Genomic DNA, 25,213 nt, shown 5'->3' on the forward strand with positions numbered 1-25,213 from the left:
AGGCTTAAGATAAGTGTCTGATGCTTCCATCAGGATGAGAAGCAGCACTCCACCTCGGTAACGTCTCGGACTCTGGAGGAGGCGTTCCTGTCTAATCAGGCTGAGGTTAGCATGGTGAAAGGCCAGAGGGCGTACATCATCTGCTTCAGAGGTAGGACTTCCTGTCACTGTCCACTCGCATGCCAACACAACTTTTATGGAAACATTTTTATAGTGCAGACAGGTTAGTCCCAACCAGGGCTGGAGTGGGCCTTTTTCAGCCCAAACAGCTTTTTCCATGGAGGAGCAATTTAAAAAAATGAAAGCTCTACAATGCCTTTTTATTGGGTATAAGTTCGGGAATGTTGGCAAGTTAAGAGAAAACACTGTGACAACATGTTTAATTAGATAAAGATGTGTACATATATAAACTATTAACTCCTGGTTTTTCCATGCCTGCTATTGAGCCTGTATATTGTTATTGTGTCGCATTGATATGAGCGATTTAAACTGTTTGTCTCCATTTAGGTAGATTAGGCTGTCATGCTGACATCTCTCTAAATGTCTGAACATGTTGATAAGATGATATACATGATAAGATGATATACATGATAAGATGATATACATGATAAGATGATATACATGATAAGATGATATACATGACTAAGAACTATATCAGCTGTCAGAGTGTCCACTGTCCCTCCTGGGATCATCAGTAGGTCAGAAGGGGCTTGCTGCTCCAACACTACAAACACCCTCCAGTAATAAATGAGCTATTTAATACATCACACTTCTCAGTCGTGTTATTTCCAGCTTGAAGCTGGATGTTTGATATGAATGGTGTGTATTGAGTGTGCCCTCCATCCCCACCATTTTGTTGCTGTATTTAATTGAATCCCCCCAGATAGTAGAACCCATCTGATCTACTGTGATGTAGGGGCTGTGCTGTCAGATGAATGGAGAATGAATGCAAGAAGAAGATTAGAGAAGTGACGGAGAAGTATCAAAATTATTTTTCCCATCCAACCGGCCCATCGGGAATCCTCCCGATTAGTCTTCTGGGCCTTCCAGGTCCAAACATACAAATCAAGACTGGAAAGTCGGCTGATCTCTAAGAAAAACTCTGCTTTAAATGTGTCTTCACTGCAGATATGTACCAGACACAAACACAACCAGAACCAGTTGCCTCAGTAGAGGGACCAAATGTGAACAGCTGTGGTTCTGATGGACTGGACCTGACTCAGCGGGTCTCTCTGTTCAGGGACAGCAGATGTCATCAAATAAATATGGAGCTTACTGATTATACAAAGTGGTATACATTTTTTACTTGTTTACATAATTAAGTTTATATTGTTATGAGAATTAATAATTTTCTTATTGTTTCACTATTTCTTTTTTCAAATTCATTGATCTGCATTGAAGTCTCCAACACACTGTCTTTTTATATGCATGTTACCTTTTATGTATGTTATACCCAGCAGCGCCCCCTGCTGGCGTGCAAACTGGACACGAACGATTTTATGTGACTAATCAGAATTAAACCTTAAAGAGCTGAAACACACTGATAGATCCGCAATTTATCACACACTTTGCAGGTGGTGTGTTATTTTAAGTCCTATACAGAGACAAGAGTCACCTTAGTGTGTGTGCGTGTGTGTGCGCGCGCGCGTCAGAGAGAGAGAGAGACAACATGTCGTTTGAATTGTAGATTGGGTCAGATGATGCGGAGCCGCTGGCGGTGCCGGGTTGGACTGGTACCGGACGTCCCCGGAACCAGCACAGCCCAACCGATCGATCCTATTTCCGCGGAGGTGAGGACGACTGCAGGAAGAAGAACAAGGGAAAGGCGAGCACTGCAGGGACTCTCCGCCTCCTCCCCCGCGCAGGGAGCGCGCCGCGCGGCTGTGGAGAGGCGTGACGCGCCCGCACCGCACCTCCACGATGGCAGGTAGGTCTGCTCTGTCACAGAGGGATCACAGGCAAGCTGCACCGAGGATAGCACGGCACGGCTCGGTTTCCTGTCAGAGAAACGGTTTAGCTGCACGCTCCGTTAGTGAGGCTGCGGCTCGGAGACGCTTCTCCGGTGCCCGGTGTCCTTTTAGCCGCGCAGAGGCTCCAGCTGCGGCCGCCAGCTCGTTCACAGGCTCACGTAATGAAGGAAGGCGGCTGCGTTCATTTCATGGACCAGAACCACGTTAGACCGGACCGGACCGGGCTGTGCCAGCTAATTAGAACGCGGATAAAGCGCGGTGAGTGCGGCCGCACCGCCGCCGAATCACCGGAACAGAGGTTAGTAGGTTATCTGTCCGATAATGGGGTCAGTGTGGGAGGAGGCCGAGCCGAGCCAGCTTAGGTGTGAGCGGCGTGGAAACAGTGATTTAGAACAGGACTAGAGGAAACCAGAACTGGGCCAGGGCAGAGCGCGAGGACGTGACTGTGTGTCGGGACAAAACGGAAACAGAATTTAGTGTGCGGGGACAAATAGAATTTACACAGAGATGAGAATCAGTGCACCCCCCCACCCCCGTCAAAATGTCTTCTAATTATCAGTCACATCCATCTCGTTCCTACAGTCTCATCTGTTCTAAGAATAACTGTGGACCGCGAAGCTCACAGAAGCAGACAGCTTTAGTCAAATCCTTCTGCCTGCAACGAGCATCTACATCATCTACAGTTTTCTTTGCTGCCATGGTGACGATTCCTGACACAATTTAATATTCACTATATTCATATGGACGCAGGAGGGCGCCATACACGTGAAAACCAATGAGTTCATGAAGGAAAGAGCTGGAGCGGACATCCACGGACAGCGGTGGATGGACCCTGCGCTTCCGCCGAGACCCTGCTCCACAACCAGGACCAGGATGGACAGCAGAACCTTGATGTGGAGGCACACACTCAGTGTGATCCTGCTGGTGGGTGGCACGATGGTTTCCATGGTGACAACAAGCTCACCAGCTGGAGGTAAGAAAAAGTGGAATGCTGTTGTGTAGCTGACGTTTGACCAGGAGAACCAGGAAGTATCCGGATGTCCTACCACATCCACTGTCACCCTCTGAGCAGAGGTCACATGACTGATAGAGTGACATCATAAGGAAACAGCAGAGCTCTGAGCCGTGAGCTTCATGATGGTGTACAAATGTAAAAAAAACACTCACATGTAACTTGTCTGTGACTTTGGGGGTCAAAGGTCAGGGGTGAGGATGTCATGTGGTTCCTGGTACTAATGTTCCTATCCTTAGTGAGTCAGTCTTTACTGGCACCTGGTCTGAGTGGGTCACATGACCTGCTGGTATCACACTGTGGAGGTTTACTGGGTCGAATCAGATTATATTGATGCAGTCAGACTCAGACTGGATTGATAGTCATGTGATGTGGAAGGGGATGTTTTTTACCCTTTCTGGTCTAAATGTTTGGAACTGTTCTGATATTGATGGAATACATGCATCTATAGTCCCCTATGAGGTCAGGTGATCAGAATGGACTCAAATTTATTCTCCATCCTAACCTTAACACTTCAGGAGGTGCTGCTGAAGGTCACATGATCAGAGGGAAGACAGCCCCCCCCCCCCCCCCCCCCCGACTGAACACAGTCAGCAAATGAGAAGATGATGAGAAAAACATATTGAATGTTTAATCAGACAGCTGATCCATCTATCTTTCTGTGTGTTTGAGGGCGTCGTCTGCAGAATACCAATGACTAGTCTCTCTCTTTAGCATGTGATGCTGCCGCAAAGCACAGCATCACCATGGCAATGATTCTGAGACCAGATGAAAGAGAACCAGTCAGGGCTGTGTTAGTGTGTGTGTGTGACACAAAGACAACTAGAAAAGGGCATTTCCTGAAGAAAATGCAAGTTTTAATTGCTGAAGCATTGCTTTGAATGCTGATGTGAAGGATTGCTTTGAATTGCTGGAGAATCAGAGCAATTCAGAGCTTTGTATGACTGTGTATGCCTCTGTGTGTCAGCCTGTCACCATGGTAACAGCAGAGGAGACCTCAAAAACCACTCCAACTTTGAGAGCCTGGCACGCGGAAACGATTAGGAATTAGAAAATTCTGAATACAAGTTTGATAGAGCAGCATCTAATGAGCGTTTTAAGACTAAAACGGAGTCTGTAGCTCAAAATTTGTAGGAGGAGATACATTTGGCAGATGACCCTCGGTGAAGGGTTCTCTCATAGACTTCAATGTTAAATGGTTTTTTAATTTTTATTCATATTTTAAAAAACGAAACATATTTGAACAAATCTGAATACAAGTCTAATAGCCCTCGAAGAGCTGAATGGAATGATGTTTGAATGGTTTCTGTAGCTGAAAGCATGTGGAACTAGTTACATGTCAAAGTGGAAGGTGGTTTTGAAGGCTCCTCCATAGACTCCAATGTTAAAAATGACGCATAAATTGCTTAATATTTCAAAAATTATAATTTTTTGAAAAAAACTTGAAGTTGACCCAGAATGTTCTCTGTGAGATGAACATTTTGATAGTTGAATGGCTGAACTCGGTGAATGTATGCTGAAGATACGCTGCGCCATAAAACGTATGGAAGAAGAAGAAAGAAGAGAAGAACAAGAGTTTGATTGCCTTGCAGCAATCAAACTAACTAGAAAAGCATTTCGTGAAGAAAATGCAAGTTTGATTGCTGCAGCTGAAGCATTGCTTTGAACGCTGATGTAAAGAATTGCTCTGTATTGCTGGAGAATCTGCAATCTGAATTTGATTTGCTGAAACACAGTTGAGAATTTAAAAAGATGAAGCTCTTATTTTTTAAAGTAGAAAATCTTTGAATATTAGGAAGACATGAAAAAGAAACAGCTGAAGTCATGACATTAAAGAATAGCCTGTGAATATACCATATGAAAGGTCTGAGGCTGGAATAATACCATAAGATTATAAGAAGCACAGGCTGTGTGATTTTAATGTGGAAAAGTAGTATACAGCTGAAGGATAATCAATATAACATATATGATGCTTAAGGTGTGATAAAGACTACAAATATGTCTGCTTTGTATGCCTCAGTGTGTCAGCCTGTCACCATGGTAACAGCCATGCCTGCCTAATTAAGCCCTAATTAAGACACCTGTGTGATTCTTCTTTTACTCCTCTCAGGGCAGATCCCATGTATTTCAATGGAGGTTGCACCCTCCGAACAACTTCTCTTTTTGTCCAAACCGAAGCCTTCAGACAAAAAATAAGGACACCGTCAGAATCACAAGAAGTTGCTCTACAACACGGTATAATTTTTATGATGTCAGAGATGTGGAGATGGCGTGGAGTTAGAAAATATGGCAGCTCTGCTTCTCTGCTTTTGGTTTTACATTATGTCTTAATGGAAGAATGACTGGCACTCTCCCCAAACAACTGGCTATAAAGGCAAAACGGTTTGGTGTTCAGTTTAAAGAGTGACACCATCAGAAAGCCAACGAGTGTTCCTTACCTTACCGATATACAAATTATCCCAGTTAGATGGAAGGTGCAGGCCTGAGCGCAGGTTAGGGACATTTTTTTAGGCATCTCCTCAGCCTCTCTCCACTCTGAGTGATGACATCACCCACTCTGCCTTTGATCATTCCACGCAATACACACTAATTTTAAACTCAGAGGAGACCTCAAAAACCACTCCAACTTTGACAGGTTTGACAAGTTTGATAGAGCAGCATCTCGTGAGCGTTTTAAGACTAAAATGGAGTCTGTAGCTTGAAATTTGAAGGAGGAGATACATTTGGCAGATGACCCTCGTTGAAGGGCTCTCTCATAGACTTAAATGTTAAATGGCTTTTGAATTTTTATTCATATTTTGAAAACGAAACATATTTGAACAAATCTGAATACAAGTTTAATAGCCCTTGAATAGATGAACATAATGATGTTTGAATGGTTTCTGTAGCTGAAAGAATGTGGAACTAGTTACATGTCTAGTTATGTAATTTACCCATTGTGGGACTAATAAAGGTTTCTTAATCTTAATCTTAATGTCAAAGTGGAAGGTGGTTTTGGCTCCACAGACTCCCATGTAAAAGACGTAGAAAGACGTAGAATAACGAGTTTGATTATTCACTCAAGTGATTTTGTATTTTTGTTAGCTTAGCTTAGCATAAAGACTTGTATTAGTGGCTGGCAGGAATTAATGGGAGTGCTCTACAGGTGTGCTGGACCTGGACAGGAAGACTGAGCCTTCATCATATCCTTCATCACCACCATTGTCTTCCCCCTCCCCTGCAAGACTCTCAGCCCCGAGCTGGCCCCCAGACTCTGGTTACCAAGGTAAAAATGGCGGTATTAGCTCAGCCAAGGACTCGGACACTGAAGCTCAGGGGATCCATCTCCTCCTGAGACCACCAGACCTCCTGTCCCCAAGTCTACCACCGCCCCTGCCCCCACACAGCCAGCCAACTCTCACCCCTTCTCCCCCATGGGAGCAGGGCCCCTCTCTGGAAGAGGCCTGGGGCTCTGGAGACTACCTGGAGACGCTGTCCTTCATGGTACCAGAAGGTGAAGAGCTGGCCCTTGCCACACCGCTGCCCAGCCAACCCTATGACAGGGACGGCAGTGAGGACTGGGTCTCCTACGATACCACCTTCCCTACCCGTCCCACACTCCCCCTCTCCTCCCGCCTTACCATTTCACCTTCCTCATCCACCCCCAGCATCCCCTTGCACACTCACCCCACCATTCCAGATGTCTTCCCCACCTGGGATGAGGACTATGACCTGGAGGACATGATACCTTTGGAGCCGACAGAGCTGCTGTTGCCAGACATGAACAGTCTGGAGTACTACACCAACGTGCTGGCCCGGGAGCGGCACAGGGAACGAGACAGGGAGCACGAGGGGAAACAAGTGAATCAAACGGGCAGTAAACCTCCTATCACACCTACAGCAACAACACAAACCCACCACCTTCCTCCATCCCCATCTCTGAGCCCCGCTCCTCCATCAGAACACGAAGCCAATCATCCCCTGGCCACGCCCACTCCTCCCCTCTCCCTCCCACCCACATTCACAGGTAAGGAGAAGCCAGATACATCAGCCATATCCAAAGCCCCTTCCACCTCTGCTTCTCCTGCTATTAAACCGAAAGACCCCGCCTCAGTCCCAGACAGACATCCTTCCTATCCCCCGTCCAACACCACCGGCCGTGTCCCGCCCCCGCCCCCACTTGGTCCACCCACCTGGCCTGAGAGGCCTCCAGTGGTTGCAGAGAAGCCTGCAAAGTTTCCACCCACCAGGACCACTACCACTAAAGCAACCACTACCACAACCATCACCACCACCACCCAGATGACAGCCATCAGCCTGACTAGAGCCCCCCCAGTGACCACGCCCAGAGTAGCCCAGACTCCACCCACCAGACAGTACCTGTGCAACGTCACGAAGCCAGAGATTTACCTGGTCAGAATAGGTAAGGACCATGTGACAGGCTGTGCAGGTCCTGCAGAAACACTGTGTCACTCACATGTGTTTGTCTCTAGTGAGCTCCAAAGGTTCGTCGGCTGGTTTCAGTCAGGTCAGAGATCTCCTGAGGAGAGAGTTCAACCGCTCGGTGGAGCTGCAGGTACAAACTTCCCTCTTTACCACAGTAACCTTAATGTTGTCTTTTTCTTCTAACCGCCCAAATTTTCTCATTGACCCCGCTGACTGATGCTACATGTGTAGTGAAGGTGCTTCTCTCTGATTCCTCTTTAGTTCCTGAGAACTCCATCCAGCTTTGCTTTTCGAGTCGTTTCGGGGCCATTGATCTTCACCGCCATGTCTGTCATCAATGCCCTTCGTCAAACACCTCGCAGCTCCGGCCCTGTTCCCACGGTGTCCCCACTGTACACCATTCCTGACCTCCGGTACCAGATCCACTCTGTGCTGCAGTTTGTCCCCGCCCATGTCGATGTTAGAGTCTGCAACTTCAGCGAGCGAGTGGAGAAAGGGCTCATGATGGCGTATACCGAGACAAGAAGGCGATCACATGAGGCAGGAAACATCACTGTACAGGTGGGACTTGCCTCCTTTAAGGCCTTCAGTTATGTGTGAAGTGATTCAAATCAGAGGCTCTGATTCTGTCACACAGCTGCTGAACATCACCTTGGGCATAGCCCGACCAATGGAGCAGAAAGTTCCTGTTGACATCACATTTGCAGTGCGTGATGGTCGGGGCTACCTGCTGGGGTCACAAGTCAGCGAGCACATGAGGAAGCTCAGCCTGGTCGAGTTTAGCTTCTTCATTGGATTTCCTGCCTTGCAGATTGCGGAACGTATGACACACGCCACACATCAGAAAAGCTGAAAAAGTCACAGACGCGAGTGAATGTGTGTATCGTGTGCTTGTGTTTACAGCCTTTCACTATCCTGAGCTAAACACTTCCCACCACCTGCGCTCCACCTGGGTCCGTACAGGTACGTACACCTCCCTGTTCTGTTTGCAGATTGTTCAGGTGTGTACTAACGTTTGATTTGTGAGCTTCACATCCTTTTGTGTTGTTGCAGTCCTGCTGGGAGTTCAGGAGAAGCAGGTATTAGAGAGAAGTTTCAAAGCTCGACTGGAGCGGCGGCTGGCTCTGCTGCTGGAGGAGGGACTGCAGGAAACCAGCAGGAGGCGCTGGAGGAGAGCCACAGCTGTAGGGAACAACAGCTTACAGGTAAGATAAGATACAACTTACAAACAGGTACTTACAGGTTATGAGAAATATACCCTACCTGTTGTGTCCCAGGTGGTTCGGGTGGCCAGGCTGTCTGAGCCACAGCGCCCCTTGGAGGTCTTTTACTTTGTGGAGGGTCCGGGTGGTGAGAGGATCCCAGCTGAGGTGACTGCCGCTACCCTGAACCGCCTCGACCTGCAAAGGGCTGCTATCGTCCTTGGACACAGAGTCCAGAGACCTCTAGCCCAGCGTGAGTGAAGCTGATCATCAGTCATCATGCTTTGAAATGTGTAAAACCTGTTGTTGAGCTTCTGTAGAATTCTGGACTTGTTCAACGAAACTAACTAATGTCCCTCCCTGTATCCAGCTGTGGAGACTCTTTCTGTCCCTCCGGCAGAGACTCAGAGCAGCAGCATCTGGTTGATTGTTGGCGTGGTTGTTCCTGTTCTGTTGGCAGTCTTTATCATCATCATCCTCTACTGGAAGATGTGCGGTTCAGAGAAGCTTGAGTTCCAGCCAGACGCCATCAACACAATCCAGCAGAGGCAGAAGGTTAGAGGTCAACTGGAAGTGGTCTTATCACACCTATAAACAAACAGCTGATACCTGTGTCCGCTCTCAGCTTCAGGCTCCCAGCGTCAAAGGCTTTGACTTTGCAAAGTTGCACCTCGGTCAGCACAGCAAAGACGACATCATGGTGATCCAAGAGCCTGGCCCACTGCCGGCACCTGTCAAAGAAGCCACGCCCTCCGACGGTGCAGACCTCAACACCCCCAAATCCAAAGGATCTTCCACCAAGGCAGCGCGGTCAAGTCGCCGCAGGGGAAGGTCTGACTGTTTTACCTTTGTGTCACCAAAAACATTCCAGAAATGTTTTAATTTTAATACATCGTTAGTGTTCTCAAAAAAACTTTGAGGCTTATTTTAATTTCCAGAAATATTTTCACTGAGTTAAAATACATATGAGAGTTCAAGATTATATTTTTTATCTATTTATTTATTCAAAACCTTACTAACCTTCACCTGCGCTCATCATAAACCTTTCTGACAACCTGATCTTAGACTCAGCCCGTCCGATGGTGACTCATTAGGAAGCGACCAGTCGAGTGGAAGGGAGTCAGCAGAAGAAAGCACCCGGCCTGTAGCCACGTCCAGCGAGGGGAAGCAGCACAGGAAAATGCCGAAAAATGGTGAAAGTCACGCTGACATCATCACATGCAGTGAGTCCTAATGAGAGCTTGTGTGTGAACATTAGACTTCACTAAATCTCATTTGTTTTTTCTGTTTGATGTACTTGTGACTGAAGGGAGGAACAAGATGGGTACGTTCAAACACCCGCCACCATGATCAGTGTTTATTGTCTTGTCTTGACTGCTTCCCCTTTCCTTCTCCAGCTGTTCCATCAGGCACTGGTCCAGATGAGCTTCTGGCCTCATCCTCCATCTTTGACCATGTTGACCGTCTGTCCCGTGGGTCATCTGACGGCACCCGTCGTCAGGCCAATAAGGTACAGCTCATTGCAATGCAGCCACGGCCAAGCCCCCCTCCACTTCAAGCCCCTTCACAACCAAGCCCCTCCCTCACTGAAAAGGTCAACACAGAGGTAGGTCCTCCAAAAGCCACATTTTAGTGCTCCCCATGTGGTTGTTTAAAGTTTTTCTTCATCGCATTCCTGCAGGTGGCACTGAGGCACAAATCAGAAATTGAGCACCACAGAAACAAACTGCGCCAGCGGGCTAAGAGGCGGGGTCAGTGTGAGTTTCCCTCCATGGATGACATCATGGATGCATTTGGAGACGGGCCAGTTCAGAGTGAGGCGGCGCAGCGACTCTACAGCTCCGCCCATGACCACATGGACTGCATCCTGCAGGCCGATGCCGCCTCACCCCCCACACCCACAGACTCCAGGAAAAGGTCAGACATTCCCAGAGACGAGGACACGTTTTTTCTGTCATTGTCACTGGTCACCAGGAAGTCAGACTTTCTTTCTCTTTAACCACCAGAGGGAGGCGTTCTCCACGGGGTCGGCGGGCGCAACCAGGACCCGGAAGTCTTCCTGATACAGACAGAGACCGGCTGCTCACCAACCAGAGCGCCACCTACAGGAAATACCCAGGACTTAACAATGTGGCCTACATGGTAAGACAAATGAACATGTGTGAGGTCACTGTGGTGAATCTCAGCATGACAGAATATTAACATACAGGCTCAGAAACAGCCACACAGTGTTGGTGGCTGGTCTGACAGGACATTGATGGAATCATCAAGTTTAATCAAGTGTTCCATGTGGAACATTTACAAACATCTCATCTCTCACAGTCGGACCCTGACCTGCCACCCGACCATGGCAGCCCTTCCCCTACTGATGAGGTATTTGACTCCGCCCCAGCTCCTCCCCCCTACATGCCTCCCCAGCCCTCCATTGAGGAAGCCCGGCAGCAGATGCACTCCCTTCTGGATGATGCCTTTGCCCTGGTATCACCGTCCTCACAAGGCAGCGCCGGGGTAAGCGGGATAAGCCCTGCCTTGCCCAGCCCCTCCCCTCAGGGCCGGCCCTCGGGCCGGCAGTGGGGCTCTTACCCAGCAGCCCCCTCTCACAGCCCATTCTCTGCAGTGAGTGTGTCAACCTGCTGCTGAAACCAAGCCCGTGTTCATGTCCAGAAAATCCATGTTAAGTTTTACTTCCTTCTCTTGTTCTTGCAGAGATACACAGAACTCGGAATGTCCCCTACATCAGTGCAGGGCCTGCTCCAGAGGTCAGTATCATCACTCCATAAAACCAGGTGTGTAGTCTAGACCTGGTCCGGTTCTGATCTTCTGTAATATCTATCCAGGCAGGGCCTGAGCTCAGGAGGCTTTGTCTCTACTAAAGGACATCCACAGGAGTCGGTTTACACTAACAGGGGACAGTACGACAATCCCCCAACTTCCTCCAGACCACGACCTGTTGGAGGCAGCACAGGTAAACTCACCTGGTTGTGCACCAGGCTGCCATCAAAGTGTCCAGACTCACCCTGGGAGTCTCTCTCCTCCACATGGATGCTGGAATTTCTGTCTTGCATTTGTTGACTGAATGCATCGGTTTCCAGGTGCTCAGCTTCACCACCTGACGCAGGTGGGTCTGTCCAGTCAGATTGGGGCCTACTCCGGGGTGGGTCGCAGCATGTCTGGGCCCACAGGTTCAAGTTGGAACCAACAGCATTCAGACCAGGACCTGAGCAGACCGGGAGCGAGCAGAGAGAGCGTGAGTTAGAACCGATCACAGTAGTTCTGTCCTTTTATCATCAATTCAAGCTGGATCCATACTCCGCGAGACAAAGACATTTTTCCCCCCTGCAGACGTTACGCCCACAAAATGACGTCATTTTTTGTCTCTGACCGCCCGCTGATCCGCACTCCTGTGCACAGGGTCCGGGCCGAACTTTGTCTTTCAAGGCTGTGCGGCAACCATGCTGTGATTGGTCGGAATTTATTGTGGGCGTGATGAAAGTGGAGAAGCGCAAGAGCCTCTCCAGGTATATAGGTAGGTGTATAAACAGCGCTGATTCAACAGATTTAGATAAGACCATACTGGTTTTGCATGATGAGCAATAAAAGAAAGAAAGAAAGGCAAGTAAAGGTGATTTGTCACCAATAACTCCAGACAGCCATTCACACATACCAGATGGTGACTGTTACCATTCTATATAGTCCTACATACCCGGGCATAATAGGCTCGTTAACAATGTCTGTATATCTTTGCTATTGTTACTTTTAATGTCGCATCTTCACAGCTCATCACCGGACAGTTTGAAGTATCGCAGGCACATTGGAACACAGTAGATGTGCAAATGTGGTCATAAAGGCACAAACACTGAATCTTTGCTAATATTGTTACTTTTAATGTCGCATTTTCACAACTCATCGCCGGACATCTCACGCTGTTGCAGGCACCCTCTCTGTATAATGCCCTCTTGCCATGGCACAAGTCCTTGTGGTGTGTTAAAAAACTCAGTACAGTCTTTCCTTATAGTTTAGTGGGCGGGCCGTATGAGGAGTTCTGCACACACGCGTCTCACGGAGTATGGTACCTCGGTGCGGAAAAGACCTTTTTTTTGTATCTCTTACCACCCGTGGAGTGCGTTCTCCGCTCTTTGTCTCGCGGAGTATGGAACAGCCTTTAGTCCAGGCCTGTCCATTTCTGCCCCCTCAGTGTGTGTGTGTGTGTGGTGTTCTCTTTCCAAACTGAAGTGAAAAAGCTTACTCTGTGTCTCCCCACAGGTGCTGTCCTTTCCTGAGTTCTCCTCCGCTGTTTTCCAGATGCCCAGCTCCTCATTGCAGGACCCATCTGCTCCTCCTCTCCTTCTGACCTCACCAACTCCAGAGTATCCTCCGGAGGATGCCTCACCCTCCGCCCACACCTCAGCCTCTCTTATTAAAGCTATCAGGGAGGAGCTGCGACGGCTGGCCCAGAAACAGGCTACAGTGACCAGCTACCCTTAGTCTGGTCTGGAGCAGAGTGGATCAGGACTCACAGGACATTTTAAACCACACAGAGCCATTAGGACTCACACTCTGGACTTTTGAGCAAATCTACATCTGTGCCACTAAACCCAAACTAACTCGGGACCATGATCCATGTCTGCAAACATGACCTCCGGTACTTTACAGGGTTTCGTGTTACTGATAGTGTGCTGTCACCCTCAGCTCAGTGTTTCACTGAACATTCATGTTTCCACTGAAGTGCTTCCTGGAGTGGATCAATCAATGATCCTCCGTCTTGAACTTTTACACTGATCCCTTTTGAACTTCTGGATAAGCAATCTTTTCCTGAACCTCCAGCGAGGACTATCCTGCCTGGGGTCTGTCAGCTAATTGGCTGTCCAGGCCTCTGGTAGTTGAGTCACGTCTCTTTAACACAAATGAAGCCGGCAGTCCGTCCTGGAGACGTGGAGTCCTGAAGTGGATTGTTGTTTTAAAACTTCAGAAGCGTCTCTTCCAGATTGTTCCTTCTGAAGTTCTTAAGTGCATCGTCCCTCTCAAACTACTGTGGTGCTAAGCGTCAGCCTCATACCATCTCCTCATTAACCGCTTATTGCCTTTCACACTCCCATCAGCCACGGTGATCAGGTCTCTGTTCATAAACCATTTTGCTGAGGTCTTTGCACTGTCGGCAGTGGGTTCAGTTCCTACAGCATGGGGACGCTAAATAGGAATAATATATATATACATGGATATACTGATAACTGAAATGACATATGTAAAAAGATAGAATCCCAATGAGCACAATAATAATATAAGAGTTACTACTGGAGTATTGAAATGTTACTTATTTTTATTGCATATATATGAAAGTTTAAATCCTTTATTTTGATCAAAAAAAGACCAAACTACTGTTCTATGGTTGTAATCCTCTTGTGTTTGAGCTCGCTGTAATTTTGAGCCAGAGTTTGTGTCTCTGTGGAGACGTTGCTTAGTGTAGCTGCTCGCTCTCGTGTTCATGTATCAGTGGCAATGAAAAAAAACTGCTTATGCATTGCTTTGGTATCGAGCTTTTTGTCACCGACTCATCCCATCCATCAAACTGCAGGCAGAACGCTGTAGACAACTCTCACCTGACAGTGAGGTGTCTCTGCAGAGGGGTGGAGATGGGAAACAAGACGTTCAGCACAACCTGAAGCTAAAGATAACATTAAAGTTGTCAGGTATAATGTGGTGGTGCCACTAGATGCAGTCACAGGTGGGACTCAGCTGCCTCATCAGCACTACCTAATGGTGGTGTCAGAAGGACGACTGAGAATCAGATGCAGACAAACCTCTGCACTCTGCTTCATCCCATCATGTCCACAGGCATAGGCAGACATTTCATCATAGCCAGCCTTTGCCTCGGTGTCTGTGAAACACCTGCTTCCCCTCTCTGCTCATTGGCCAGTTCCTCTGTGGTGTTATGATGATGTCACACGCACAGAGGTTTCCGGTGTCTGCTGTTCTCAGCATGTTCAACTAAGTTTGAGGCTTTAGCTATTTGTGCTGTTCCAGTTAATGTTTAGCATGCTACTAAAAGTTATTAAAACTAAAAAGTGAAGAGTTGTTCCACATCAAGTTCAGAGAGAGCAAAGAGTGAATGAAGTCACAGTGCCATAAAACCACCTTTCATCCAAGCACAGCAGAAAAAAATATGCCATGAAACATTACGTTCTTTTGTTTTGCAATGCCAGAAAATATTTTTGAATCTTAATGAAGATGGCTGCAGTAAACAGTGTATACATAAAAGTGGATATGGTGTTGAACAGAAAAAAAAGAATAGACAAAGAAAAGATGTTATTTGTGATTGTTCTGCAGAACGGACTCAGAGATCTGCCCCGTGCCAGCACATCCCTCATGGACACGAAACCAACCACAGAACTCATTACCAGATGGAGACTTTCTGATTGGATCTAGCACCTGTCAGTCAAGCTGTAGGACATGGCCAGGCCTACAGGATCACATGGTGCTAATTCTACAACTAGAGGTGTGTCTGAATCTGATCAGATCACACACCAAACATCCTGCAGGGTCCTGGCTAAAAAAGAGAACTCTGGATTCCAGCTGTTGCTCTGCAGGATTCACAAACTTTCCTTCAATGTTTTGTAAAATTTCTGTGTTTTCTAGAGCTGTGATCCTCAGCAAGAATCCAGCAGACGACCAGCTGCGCTGTCAAGTTTACTTATGACAAAACCACTGATCCAGACCGGGTTTAGCACTGTCCTAGTAGAATCCTGGGGCTCTGTGTGATGCTGAACTAGTGGCAATAAGATAAATTAATCAGATACTCTCCCCCCTCAGGCTGGCTGCCAAAATAAAAGCTGCAGTCTGTCTTCTTCTGGGGATGTTGATTTAATTTTAGGTAGAATCCTGTTTAGTTTTGGCATGAGCAAACGTCCGTGCAGCGAGTCGAACCACATTCCTGTTGTTCCTCTCCCGACTCTGTTTCACATGCACCTGGCTGAGTCCACCCCTGCACCAGGTGAGTCCCCATCAGTCCAGGTCCAGGTGGGATCAGGTGACTGCATGGAAACAGAGGCTGAAGGAAAAGTTTCATGTCAAATCAGAGAGCTGGAAATACTGCCGGCAGTCCGACCTGTCTAACAGCAGCTGACAGGGCACCTGGACCTGTTCTCCCCAAACTGTGTGTGAGCTGCATCCTGTGGTGTGTCAAAGACTAAAACCAATAAAGAGAGGTGTTCAGATTCCAACCTGCTCTGGTCTGTTATTTTCTGGTACAGTTAGTGTTGGAAGAATTCTGGAAATAACCTAACCTGTGTCAGCAGCATGGCCTGCTGGACTTTGTGGAGACAGTCTATCCATATGTCTTACTATGGAAATATATGTGATGTTACACCTATGATCTCATACATGATATGTTACTGTCATATATGATTATGCTTGTGCCTATTCTAAGATGTGTGTATTCTGAGAAGCTGTGTCTGTTTGATAACAGAGGGTATAAGAAGGGAGTTGCTCTGAAAAGACCTTGAGCACTCCTACAGAGGCTACTGTCTGTGTATGTGACTGCTCCTTCCTGCAGGAATAAAAGCACTTGAGTGATTAACAGCTGATATTTTGGGTTTTATTCCTAACAGATATTTCAGATTTCTGAAATAACATCTTATATTTTGTGGGTCAATGTAATTTTGTGTGTTACAAGCCAACACTTCCAGAATAAAGAGTGCATGAAGTGTCATTGAGAGAAAATTTTAAGAGAGAAAACATTTTAACAAAGATGTTTCAGGAGAAACATGATGACTTCTGCTCAGTGGTACCTTTCAATCTTATCCTGTATCCTGATGTTCAGTGTTTGCGCCTTCTTTTCCTTCACCAGCAGGTGGCGCTGTTTGGGCGGAACTGGAGCCCTCCCAGTTAGAAGCTCCCTCCCCCGCCGGCTCCACGGTGACACTTCCTGGTACACCTGAGCAGGTAAATAATAACAGTGCGTCCAGAAAACCCAGGTGTCCGTGTGGCTGCAGGATGAACCAAGGCAGCAGCTCCAGCGTCAGGATCAAGCAGCTGTGTAAGTGTCTGGACCTCCAGGTGGTGTAGCAGCACAGGTGGTGTAGCCACAGCGGTGGTTGGTGTCTCTGTCACGGGTTGATTGTCTTTGTCTTGCGGCGTTTCAGACCAACAATCCGCAGAAAGAAGCCTTCCGCCAAACCCCGTTTAACTTTCTGCAGCTATAAAGTTTGTTTTCTTTAAAAAGTGAACAGTGACGATCCTTGAGTCGAGTCTGTGATATGTTTGAAGCTTCCGGTCCTCGCTGTGGTGGCAGGTTCCAAACCTCCAGGGAACCTGAAACCTGCTGGATGTTTCAAAGTTCCTGTTTGTTGTGCTCAGTGTTCGGATTAAATATCAAACACATTAAATAGCCTATGTGAATTTTAATTATCAAATAATATTTCAAAAGTTACAGCTGCTTGAAATGGAAATGGTTTAGTTAAGTTTAGGATATCTGGACATTTTAGCTGATGCTCTCACACATTTTGTTGATAAACCTGTTTTTGAGGGTGGGTGGGGGACACTGCCTGTTTCCTGTGCCCTCCGGCCGCCCGTGTGTCGAGCAAGCCGCCTCCTCCTACAGCCAATCGCGAGGCCGAGTGCTACCACGAATTTACCACGAATTGACCAATGACGGAGCCGTCCTCTACAACGATTTGCCAGCTCCCGCCTACCTCCGCCGACGGCCAATCACGAGGACGAGTATTAACACGAATTGACCACGAATTGACCAATGACAGAGCTGCCCTCTACCACGATTCGCCAGCTCCCGCCTCTGGCAACGAGCTGGCCAATCGCACCTCGGACCGCTGCTCGAGGCGGATGTGGCCCGGTCAGGACGCTGTTGCTATGGGCTTCGTCATTCCCTTTACCGAGCTACGTCGCTGTGGACGGCTATCAGGATGATTTACCCCAGTAACCGTCTGCAAGTTTAATTTCTACCGGAGATGCCGACGTGTTGGTGAGTGTCATTGTGTACATGCTGGTATGTGATTGTAAAGCGCTACGTTTGTGTAGCAATGTATGTATGAACGTACCTAGCCGGTGCTCTGCTGGCTAGGATAAATTCAAAGTTACCGACGGCTCAGATGAAATAATTGATCATAGACTGGCCTCTGTGTTGTTTACACCTATAAAGCATTTGACTGGGAGAATGCTATATTTAGTTTGTTTTAGCAAACATTTCCATTTACAGCGTTAGCTTCGGCGGCTAGGTTGCTCAGCTAACCAGCTACAGATAAGCCTCGTGTTATTGTTAGCTTTAGTTAGCTCTCTCTTTGTCTTCAGTTAGCGTAACTTTCAATGGACTGTTATTACTGTAGTGTAGTATTACTGTGTCATAGCATCACTGTATTGGTTTTCAATATCCTATGATAATGTAATTGTTATAATTAAATTATTGTTTTGTGTTAAAGTGAGGAACTCTCTCTTAGTGTTCTGCTAAACATTATGCTTCTCCTCCTTGTTCTTCTATTGTTGTTCTTTTAGGGCTATTTACTGACAGACATGGATCCTGAAGCTGGTGGACTACACACCACCAAGAAAAATAGCATGTACACTTATCTTTTATTGCTATATTTTACACTGCCTTAATTTTCCAGGTGTTTCATCGGGTCCCAAGGGCAGCCAGACCCGTTCGACTCAGTCCATTCAAGAAAACTCTACAAGTCCAGATGCCTTGCTTAAATCATCTCTATGAATATGACCTGGATGACTGAGACTCTTCATCTGCATACACCAGTGTGTTGTCAACAAAGCCTGTGTGATGGCTGAGACCACCATCCAGCTGCCTATGGTGAACACAGCAATGCTGGCATGATGGTGAGTAAATCATGAAGTATGCGAACCATGTCAGCTGTATTTGTGGAATATATTGCTTCTTTAAAACTACTGTTTTGTTGTTGTTTTTTTCAGGTACAACAAGCAGAGTCGGCCTCGGGAGACCGAGGTGCTTCAGCAAGCCATTGAGTCTCCAAAGGCTTCAATTGCAGCAGCCATCCACACCTCAGAGAGAAGCTCTCTTGACCATGGCTGCAGGGGACAACCTGCACAGCTTTACCCTGCCAGCCAATACAGCAGGCATGGCCAGGTTTAAAAGGCAGCTGGTGTTTGGGGGAGACAGACCCCCATCTCTTCTCTGAATCTTGAGGCCAGCCCGGCATCTGCTTCACTGCAGCATCCTGCCACCAGCGCAGCATCTTTGCTGCAGTGTATATCAGTGTGTATATAGTGTAAATAAACACATTCTTTTGGTATCAGTTTCCCCCTCTGTGTAATTCAGTTAATAATAATAATGTTCAGGTAGTTGGGCATGTACAGCTTCATAGCATGATAGTAGATTGAACAATAGGTCTGCCAGACAGTATTGTTTGACCTCTGAAATGTGTGGATTCTTAAAACTGTGAATCTGCCTTTATCACAATTAAACGAGGCTATAAACATTACAAAAGCTTTTGTTCAGTTTTTAGGATTTGTAAATACAATCTGATTTCAGTGTTTGTAAATACTATTTAATTCCATAAAATACTTTTATAAAAATGTTTATCCAAATATGATTTTAGACTAATATTATGAGCAGTAAAGACTGCAAATACGCTCCTACTGGTCCTTTACATGTGCCTTAATGTGAGCAATATTCCCCCCAAAAAGTTACTGAAATGGTAATAACATCTAAAAGGTTTTTTTCATTGTTCTTATATATTTGGGTTTGTGGGGGTTAATCAAGAGTCTGCAGCCATTGATGGGCCTTATATTGCAGACAAGGTATAGGTATACAAAAAAGGAAGATAAGAAAAATGCAGATTAACACATTAAAGCTTGATACTAAGGATAAAATTATTTTATACAATCCTGTTCCTCTCAAGCTCTTTCCATATTAGCTAAACAGCGAGCAGATTGCATTTATCCAATTCAATGCATGCATGTGCAATTGGACTGTTACAGCAAATGTCATGTGACATTTCTCACATACAAACAGTGTGTATCAATCTCGTTTCGCTTTGTTTTTAATTATAACGTCACCTCGGTAAAACGTCATACAACGCCCGATACATATACATATAAACCATGTTTCCCCACCAAACAGTTAGAACTGATGAAGCTGCTTGGATGAGCAGCGAAACGTCTTCTAGAAAACTCTACAAGTCCAGACGCCTTGCTTCAATCTTCTCTACGTATGATGACCTGGATGACTGAGAATCTTCATCAACAAGAACGCCCGATATGTTTCGCGTAATTTTAGTGGCAAATATTAACGCACCCAGCGGGATTCGAACCGGCGCTCTCGGCGCGATTTGTGGTCTCAACGCCACACATGCGCGCTAGCCTCTGTGCAGGTGGGTTTCGGATAAACTTTGTTTTAATGAGAGACGTGTGGTTTCAGGATGGGTGACTCTATGAAGACTCAGCTGGTGAGCGCCATCCATCTGCAGGAGGTAGAACTACAAGAGAGGCCTGCAGACCAGCAGGCCATGAAGACCGACAACAATGGTGAGTCTGAAGATCAGCAATCAATCAGGTGGTGGATTATTGAGGGGGCGTGTGGTCCCTGTTCTTTATGGGGGTGTGCAGGTGTTCTCCTGCTTGATGGTTTTCAGAAGTTGTTATGATAGCATGATCAATTTAATCGCTCTGATCGACTGTCAGCAGATCAAACATTTACTGTGGAAGACGCTGTGGAAACGATCGGCTTCGGGCGGTTTCACATCCTGCTGTTTGTCATAATGGGCAGCACCAATGTGAGTCCTCGTTTCCTGTTGAAGTACTGATGCTGCGGGTAAGTCTTGATTTCAGAAGCGACCGCCTGAACTCTGTGTCTGTGTCAGATCGTCGAGGCCATGGAGATCATGTTGCTAGCTGTGGTTTCTCCAGAGATTCGCTGTGAGTGGCGTTTGGATGACTGGCAGGTGGCTCTCGTCTCCACTGTGAGTCCCAGATCATCTGTAAAGTGAGGCCAGCGCGGCCGCAGCACTTACGCTGATGCTTTGTCTCCTCAGATGGTTTTTCTCGGCTTCATGGTTTGTGGAGTTTTGGGAGGATACGTTGCTGATCGATATGGACGGTGGAAGGTCAGAAACATCTGAAAAAACACATCAGATCCAGCAGGGGTCCGTTTCATGAAGCAGGTTTAGTTTAAACTCTGAGTGTGTTCAGCCTGAAATTAACGAGTTTGTCTTTGACTCCTTTACAGACACACAGATTCACTCTTTCATTCATATCAGACTTAGTGGAGACGGTCTGGCTGAATGATGATCAGCTGACATGTTCTTTTATCACGAGGAGGCTGAATCAGTTCACACACAGTTACCTTTATGTCAGGCAGGATTTGAGGCTGCGAAACACAAATCATTCTCAATACATTTGGTCTTTTATTTCCTACAAGTACAAACAGCATTGTTGCAGCCGTGTTACTTTTCTTTTTTAAAAGGTCGGCAGGACTTTGTTTTGGCGCCTGTTGTCATGGTGAATCGTGGTATCGGGGCTCCATTAATGATGGCGCCTGGAGTTTGCTCACTTACTGACTCTGTGTTTTCTGTCATTTGTGTATATTAGGGCCCGAGCACAGAATGGTGCAAGAGCCCTAATGAAACCCTTGGGATTATTATTTTTCATTTTTAGGGCCCGAGCACCGAATGGTGCAAGAGCCCTATTGAAACCCTTAGGATTATTATTAGGGCCCGAGCACCGAATGGTGCAAGAGCCCTATTGAAACCCTTAGGATTATTATTAGGGCCCGGGCACCGAATGGTGCAAGAGCCCTATTGAAACCCTTAGGATTATTATTTTTTTTAGGGCCCGAGCACCGAATGGTGCAAGAGCCCTATTGAAACCCTTAGGATTATTATTAGGGCCCAAGCACCGAATGGTGCAAGAGCCCTATTGAAACCCTTAGGATTATTAGGGCCCGAGCACCGAATGGTGCAAGAGCCCTATTGAAACCCTTAGGATTATTAGGGCCCGAGCACCGAATGGTGCAAGAGCCCTATTGAAACCCTTAGGATTATTATTAGGGCCCGAGCACCGAATGGTGCAAGAGCCCTATTGAAACCCTTAGGATTATTATTTTTTTTTTTTTTTTTTTTTTTTTCCCCCTCCGAGATCGCATTTTTGGAGGCCTTAACATGCCCAAAAACTCACCAAACTTGGTAGAAAAATTCATTCGCCCGAAAAATTTTGAAATTTGCTGACTTTTGAAATGCACATATAAAAATGGCTCTATAGCGCCCCCAACGCGTAGCCCCTCTGGCCGGTTTGACACAGGATTATGAAAATTGGCACACATATGTATCACCTCAAGACGCACAAAAAAGTCTCTTGGACCCCCCCTCCAAACCCAACAGGAAGTCCGCCATTTGAAGGTTTGTGGCCATTTTTGGCGATGTGTGACCCTGCTGCCAAACTTTTCACGCCTCGCATACTTCAACGGATTGAGCTGAAATTCGCCGTGTCCACTCAGGACACCATAGGGAATAGACGCATTCCAAAACTCTTACAAAAGTCTGACGGTGTGGCCGGGGCGTGGCCTCAAAGTTTGACCATTTCTGAGGACACAGAAAGTCTCTATAACTTCTTCGTTTTCTGTCCGATCTGTACGAAATGTCACATGTATGATCAGAGTCTGACCCTAAACACATCTATACAACAATATTGAGGCTTTGACAGAGCGCCACCTACTGGCTACACAAAATGTTGTGTTTTCATAGGTTTTTCTGCCTGCCCCCCTGGCCTGTTTTGAGTAGGGGCATGAAAATTGGTACACATGTGTATCACCCCAAGATGCACAAAAAAGTCTCTTGGCTTCCCCCTCCAAACCCAACAGGAAGTCCGCAATTTTGAAATTTCTGTTAATTTTTGGCGATTTGTGACCCTCCTACAAAACTTTTCATGCCTCGCATACTTCATCCAAATGAGCTAAAACTCACTGTGTCCACTCAGGACACCATAGGGAATAGACGCATTCAAAAACTCTTACAAAAGTCTGACGGTGTGGCGGGGGCGTGGCCTCAAAGTTGACCATTCGCCATTACAAAGGAACTCACTGTATTTATTGCCCTAATGCGTAGCCCCGCTGGCCAGTTTGACACAGGATCATGAGAATTAGCACACATGTGTATCACCCCAAGACGCACAAAAAGTCTCTTGGACCCCCCCTCCAAACCCAACAGGAAGTCCACCATTTTGACTTTTTTTTGTAATTTTTACCGTTTTCTGACCCTGCTATAAAACTTTTCATGCCTCGCATACTTCATGCAATTCAGCTGAAATTCACTGTGTCCACTCAGGACACCATAGGGAATAGACGCATTCCAAAACTCTTTCAAAAGTATTACCGTGTGGTGGGGGAGTGGCCTCAAAGTTGACCATTCGCCATTACAAAGGAACTCGCTGTGTTTTATGCAGTACTACCCATATACTTTATGCAATGTGGACAAAGTCTTACAGTACTGCCATGGAGCCGAGTCTAAACAGATATATATGCTAATAGGATGATACGGTCATAGCGCCACCTACTGGTAGCAGGAAAGTTTGGTTGTAAACATGTGTTTGTTGTATATCTGTGGAAATGAGAGGAGGAGAGAATAGCACAGGAGAGTATAGGAGACGAGAGCATAGGAGAGAAGAGTGCGATGACCCCGCGGATCGCAAGGTGCGCGAGGGCCCGCAATGCTGCTTGCAGCTTTAATTTTTTTTTTTTTTTTTTTTTTTTTTTTTTTTTCCCCTCCGAGATCGCATTTTTGGAGGCCTTAACATGCCCAAAAACTCACCAAACTTGGTAGAAAAATTCATTCGCCCGAAAAATTTTGAAATTTGCTGACTTTTGAAATGCACACATAAAAATGGCTCTATAGCGCCCCCAACGCGTAGCCCCTCTGGCCGGTTTGACACAGGATTATGAAAATTGGCACACATATGTATCACCTCAAGACGCACAAAAAAGTCTCTTGGACCCCCCCTCCAAACCCAACAGGAAGTCCGCCATTTGAAGGTTTGTGGCCATTTTTGGCGATGTGTGACCCTGCTGCCAAACTTTTCACACCTCGCATACTTCAACGGATTGAGCTGAAATTCGCCGTGTCCACTCAGGACACCATAGGGAATAGACGCATTCCAAAACTCTTACAAAAGTCTTACGGTGTGGCCGGGGCGTGGCCTCAAAGTTTGACCATTTCTGAGGACACAGAAAGTCTCTATAACTTCTTCGTTTTCTGTCCGATCTGTACGAAATGTCACATGTATGATCAGAGTCTGACCCTAAACACATCTATACAACAATATTGAGGCTTTGACAGAGCGCCACCTACTGGCTACACAAAATGTTGTGTTTTCATAGGTTTTTCTGCCTGCCCCCCTGGCCTGTTTTGAGTAGGGTCATGAAAATTGGTACACATGTGTATCACCCCAAGATGCACAAAAAAGTCTCTTGGACCCCCCCTCCAAACCCAACAGGAAGTCCGCAATTTTGAAATTTCTGTTAATTTTTGGCGATTTGTGACCCTCCTACAAAACTTTTCACGCCTCGCATACTTCATCCAAATGAGCTAAAACTCACTGTGTCCACTCAGGACACCATAGGGAATAGACGCATTCAAAAACTCTTACAAAAGTCTGACGGTGTGGCGGGGGCGTGGCCTCAAAGTTGACCATTCGCCATTACAAAGGAACTCACTGTATTTATTGCCCTAATGCGTAGCCCCGCTGGCCAGTTTGACACAGGATCATGAGAATTAGCACACATGTGTATCACCCCAAGACGCACAAAAAAGTCTCTTGGACCCCCCCTCCAAACCCAACAGGAAGTCCACCATTTTGACTTTTGTGGCCATTTTTTGCCTATTTGTGACCCTGCTTCAAAACTTTTCACGCCTCACATACTTCATGCAATTGAGCTGAAATTCACTGTGTCCACTCAGGACACCACAGGGAATAGACGCATTCCAAAACTCTTACAAAAGTCTTACGGTGTGGTGGGGGTGTGGCCTCAAAGTTGACCATTCGCCATTACAAAGGAACTCCCTGTATTTTTTGCCCTAACACGTAGCCCCGCTGGCCAGTTTGACACAGGATCATGAAAATTAGCACACGTGTATCACCCCAAGACGCACAAAAAAGTCTCTTGGACCCCCGCTCCAAACCCAACAGGAAGTCCGCCATTTTGACTTTTGTGGCCATTTTTTGCCTATTTGTGACCCTGCTACAAAACTTTTCACGCCTCACATACTTCATGCAATTGAGCTGAAAATCACTGTGTCCACTCAGGACACCATAGGGAATAGACGCATTCCAAAACTCTTTCAAAAGTATTACCGTGTGGTGGGGGCGTGGCCTAAAATTTGACCATTCGCCATTACAAAGGAACTTGCTCTATTCTATGTAGTACTACCCATATACTTCATGCAATGTGGACAAAATCTTACACTACTGCTATGGACCCGAGTCTGAACAGATATATATGCTAATAGGATGATACGGTCATAGCGCCACCTACTGGTAGCAGGAAAGTTTGGTTGTAAACATGTGTTTGTTGTATATCTGTGGAAATGAGAGGAGGAGAACATAGGACAGGAGAGTATAAGAGACGAGAGCATAGGAGA

At 46.5% G+C, this 25,213-nt stretch overlaps 2 protein-coding genes across 5 annotated transcripts; both read left to right on the top strand.

Annotated features, from left to right (window-relative positions):
* The first annotated feature begins 1,795 nt into the window (after window positions 1-1,795).
* LOC114429641 (UPF0606 protein KIAA1549) lies at window positions 1,796-15,748 on the top strand. 4 transcript variants are annotated; one of them, XM_028398345.1, is made up of 21 exons: window positions 1,796-1,927; window positions 2,721-2,943; window positions 6,128-7,384; window positions 7,455-7,537; window positions 7,669-7,968; window positions 8,045-8,228; window positions 8,311-8,370; window positions 8,461-8,612; window positions 8,685-8,862; window positions 8,980-9,164; window positions 9,235-9,440; window positions 9,675-9,832; window positions 9,919-9,933; window positions 10,007-10,215; window positions 10,291-10,526; window positions 10,616-10,751; window positions 10,932-11,225; window positions 11,316-11,368; window positions 11,447-11,574; window positions 11,702-11,856; window positions 12,873-15,748. In XM_028398345.1, the coding sequence occupies exons 2-21, from the start codon at window positions 2,754-2,756 to the stop codon at window positions 13,092-13,094; spliced, it is 4,401 nt and encodes a 1,466-aa protein (XP_028254146.1). In that variant the 5' UTR covers window positions 1,796-1,927; window positions 2,721-2,753; the 3' UTR covers window positions 13,095-15,748. The 4 variants fall into 4 exon arrangements, with proteins under 4 accessions (XP_028254146.1, XP_028254149.1, XP_028254148.1 ...); XM_028398348.1 differs by having other exon boundaries at window positions 10,932-11,117; XM_028398347.1 differs by having other exon boundaries at window positions 9,675-9,802.
* A 761-nt stretch (window positions 15,749-16,509) lies between these two features.
* Window positions 16,510-20,704, top strand: LOC114429643 (putative transporter SVOPL). Its single transcript, XM_028398349.1, has 5 exons — window positions 16,510-16,547; window positions 20,005-20,111; window positions 20,271-20,359; window positions 20,447-20,545; window positions 20,618-20,704. The coding sequence occupies exons 2-5, from the start codon at window positions 20,006-20,008 to the stop codon at window positions 20,702-20,704; spliced, it is 381 nt and encodes a 126-aa protein (XP_028254150.1). The 5' UTR covers window positions 16,510-16,547; window position 20,005.
* Window positions 20,705-25,213: the final 4,509 nt, after the last annotated feature.

The sequence above is a fragment of the Parambassis ranga genome, unplaced genomic scaffold (assembly GCF_900634625.1).
Source record: "Parambassis ranga unplaced genomic scaffold, fParRan2.1 scaffold_187_arrow_ctg1, whole genome shotgun sequence".
Classification (NCBI taxonomy): Eukaryota; Metazoa; Chordata; class Actinopteri; family Ambassidae; genus Parambassis; species Parambassis ranga.

Excerpts from the sequence above, each read along its gene's own strand:
- LOC114429643 (XM_028398349.1), top strand. The coding sequence starts at position 20,006 with ATGGGTGACTCTATGAAGACTCAGCTGGTGAGCGCCATCCATCTGCAG. Across the intron at positions 20,112-20,270 it reads CATGAAGACCGACAACAATG|ATCAAACATTTACTGTGGAA; the intron begins GTGAGTCTGAAG and ends GACTGTCAGCAG. Across the intron at positions 20,546-20,617 it reads AGGTGGCTCTCGTCTCCACT|ATGGTTTTTCTCGGCTTCAT; the intron begins GTGAGTCCCAGA and ends TTGTCTCCTCAG.
- LOC114429641 (XM_028398345.1), top strand. The coding sequence starts at position 2,754 with ATGAAGGAAAGAGCTGGAGCGGACATCCACGGACAGCGGTGGATGGAC. Across the intron at positions 7,538-7,668 it reads ACCGCTCGGTGGAGCTGCAG|TTCCTGAGAACTCCATCCAG; the intron begins GTACAAACTTCC and ends ATTCCTCTTTAG. Across the intron at positions 10,752-10,931 it reads TTAACAATGTGGCCTACATG|TCGGACCCTGACCTGCCACC; the intron begins GTAAGACAAATG and ends CATCTCTCACAG.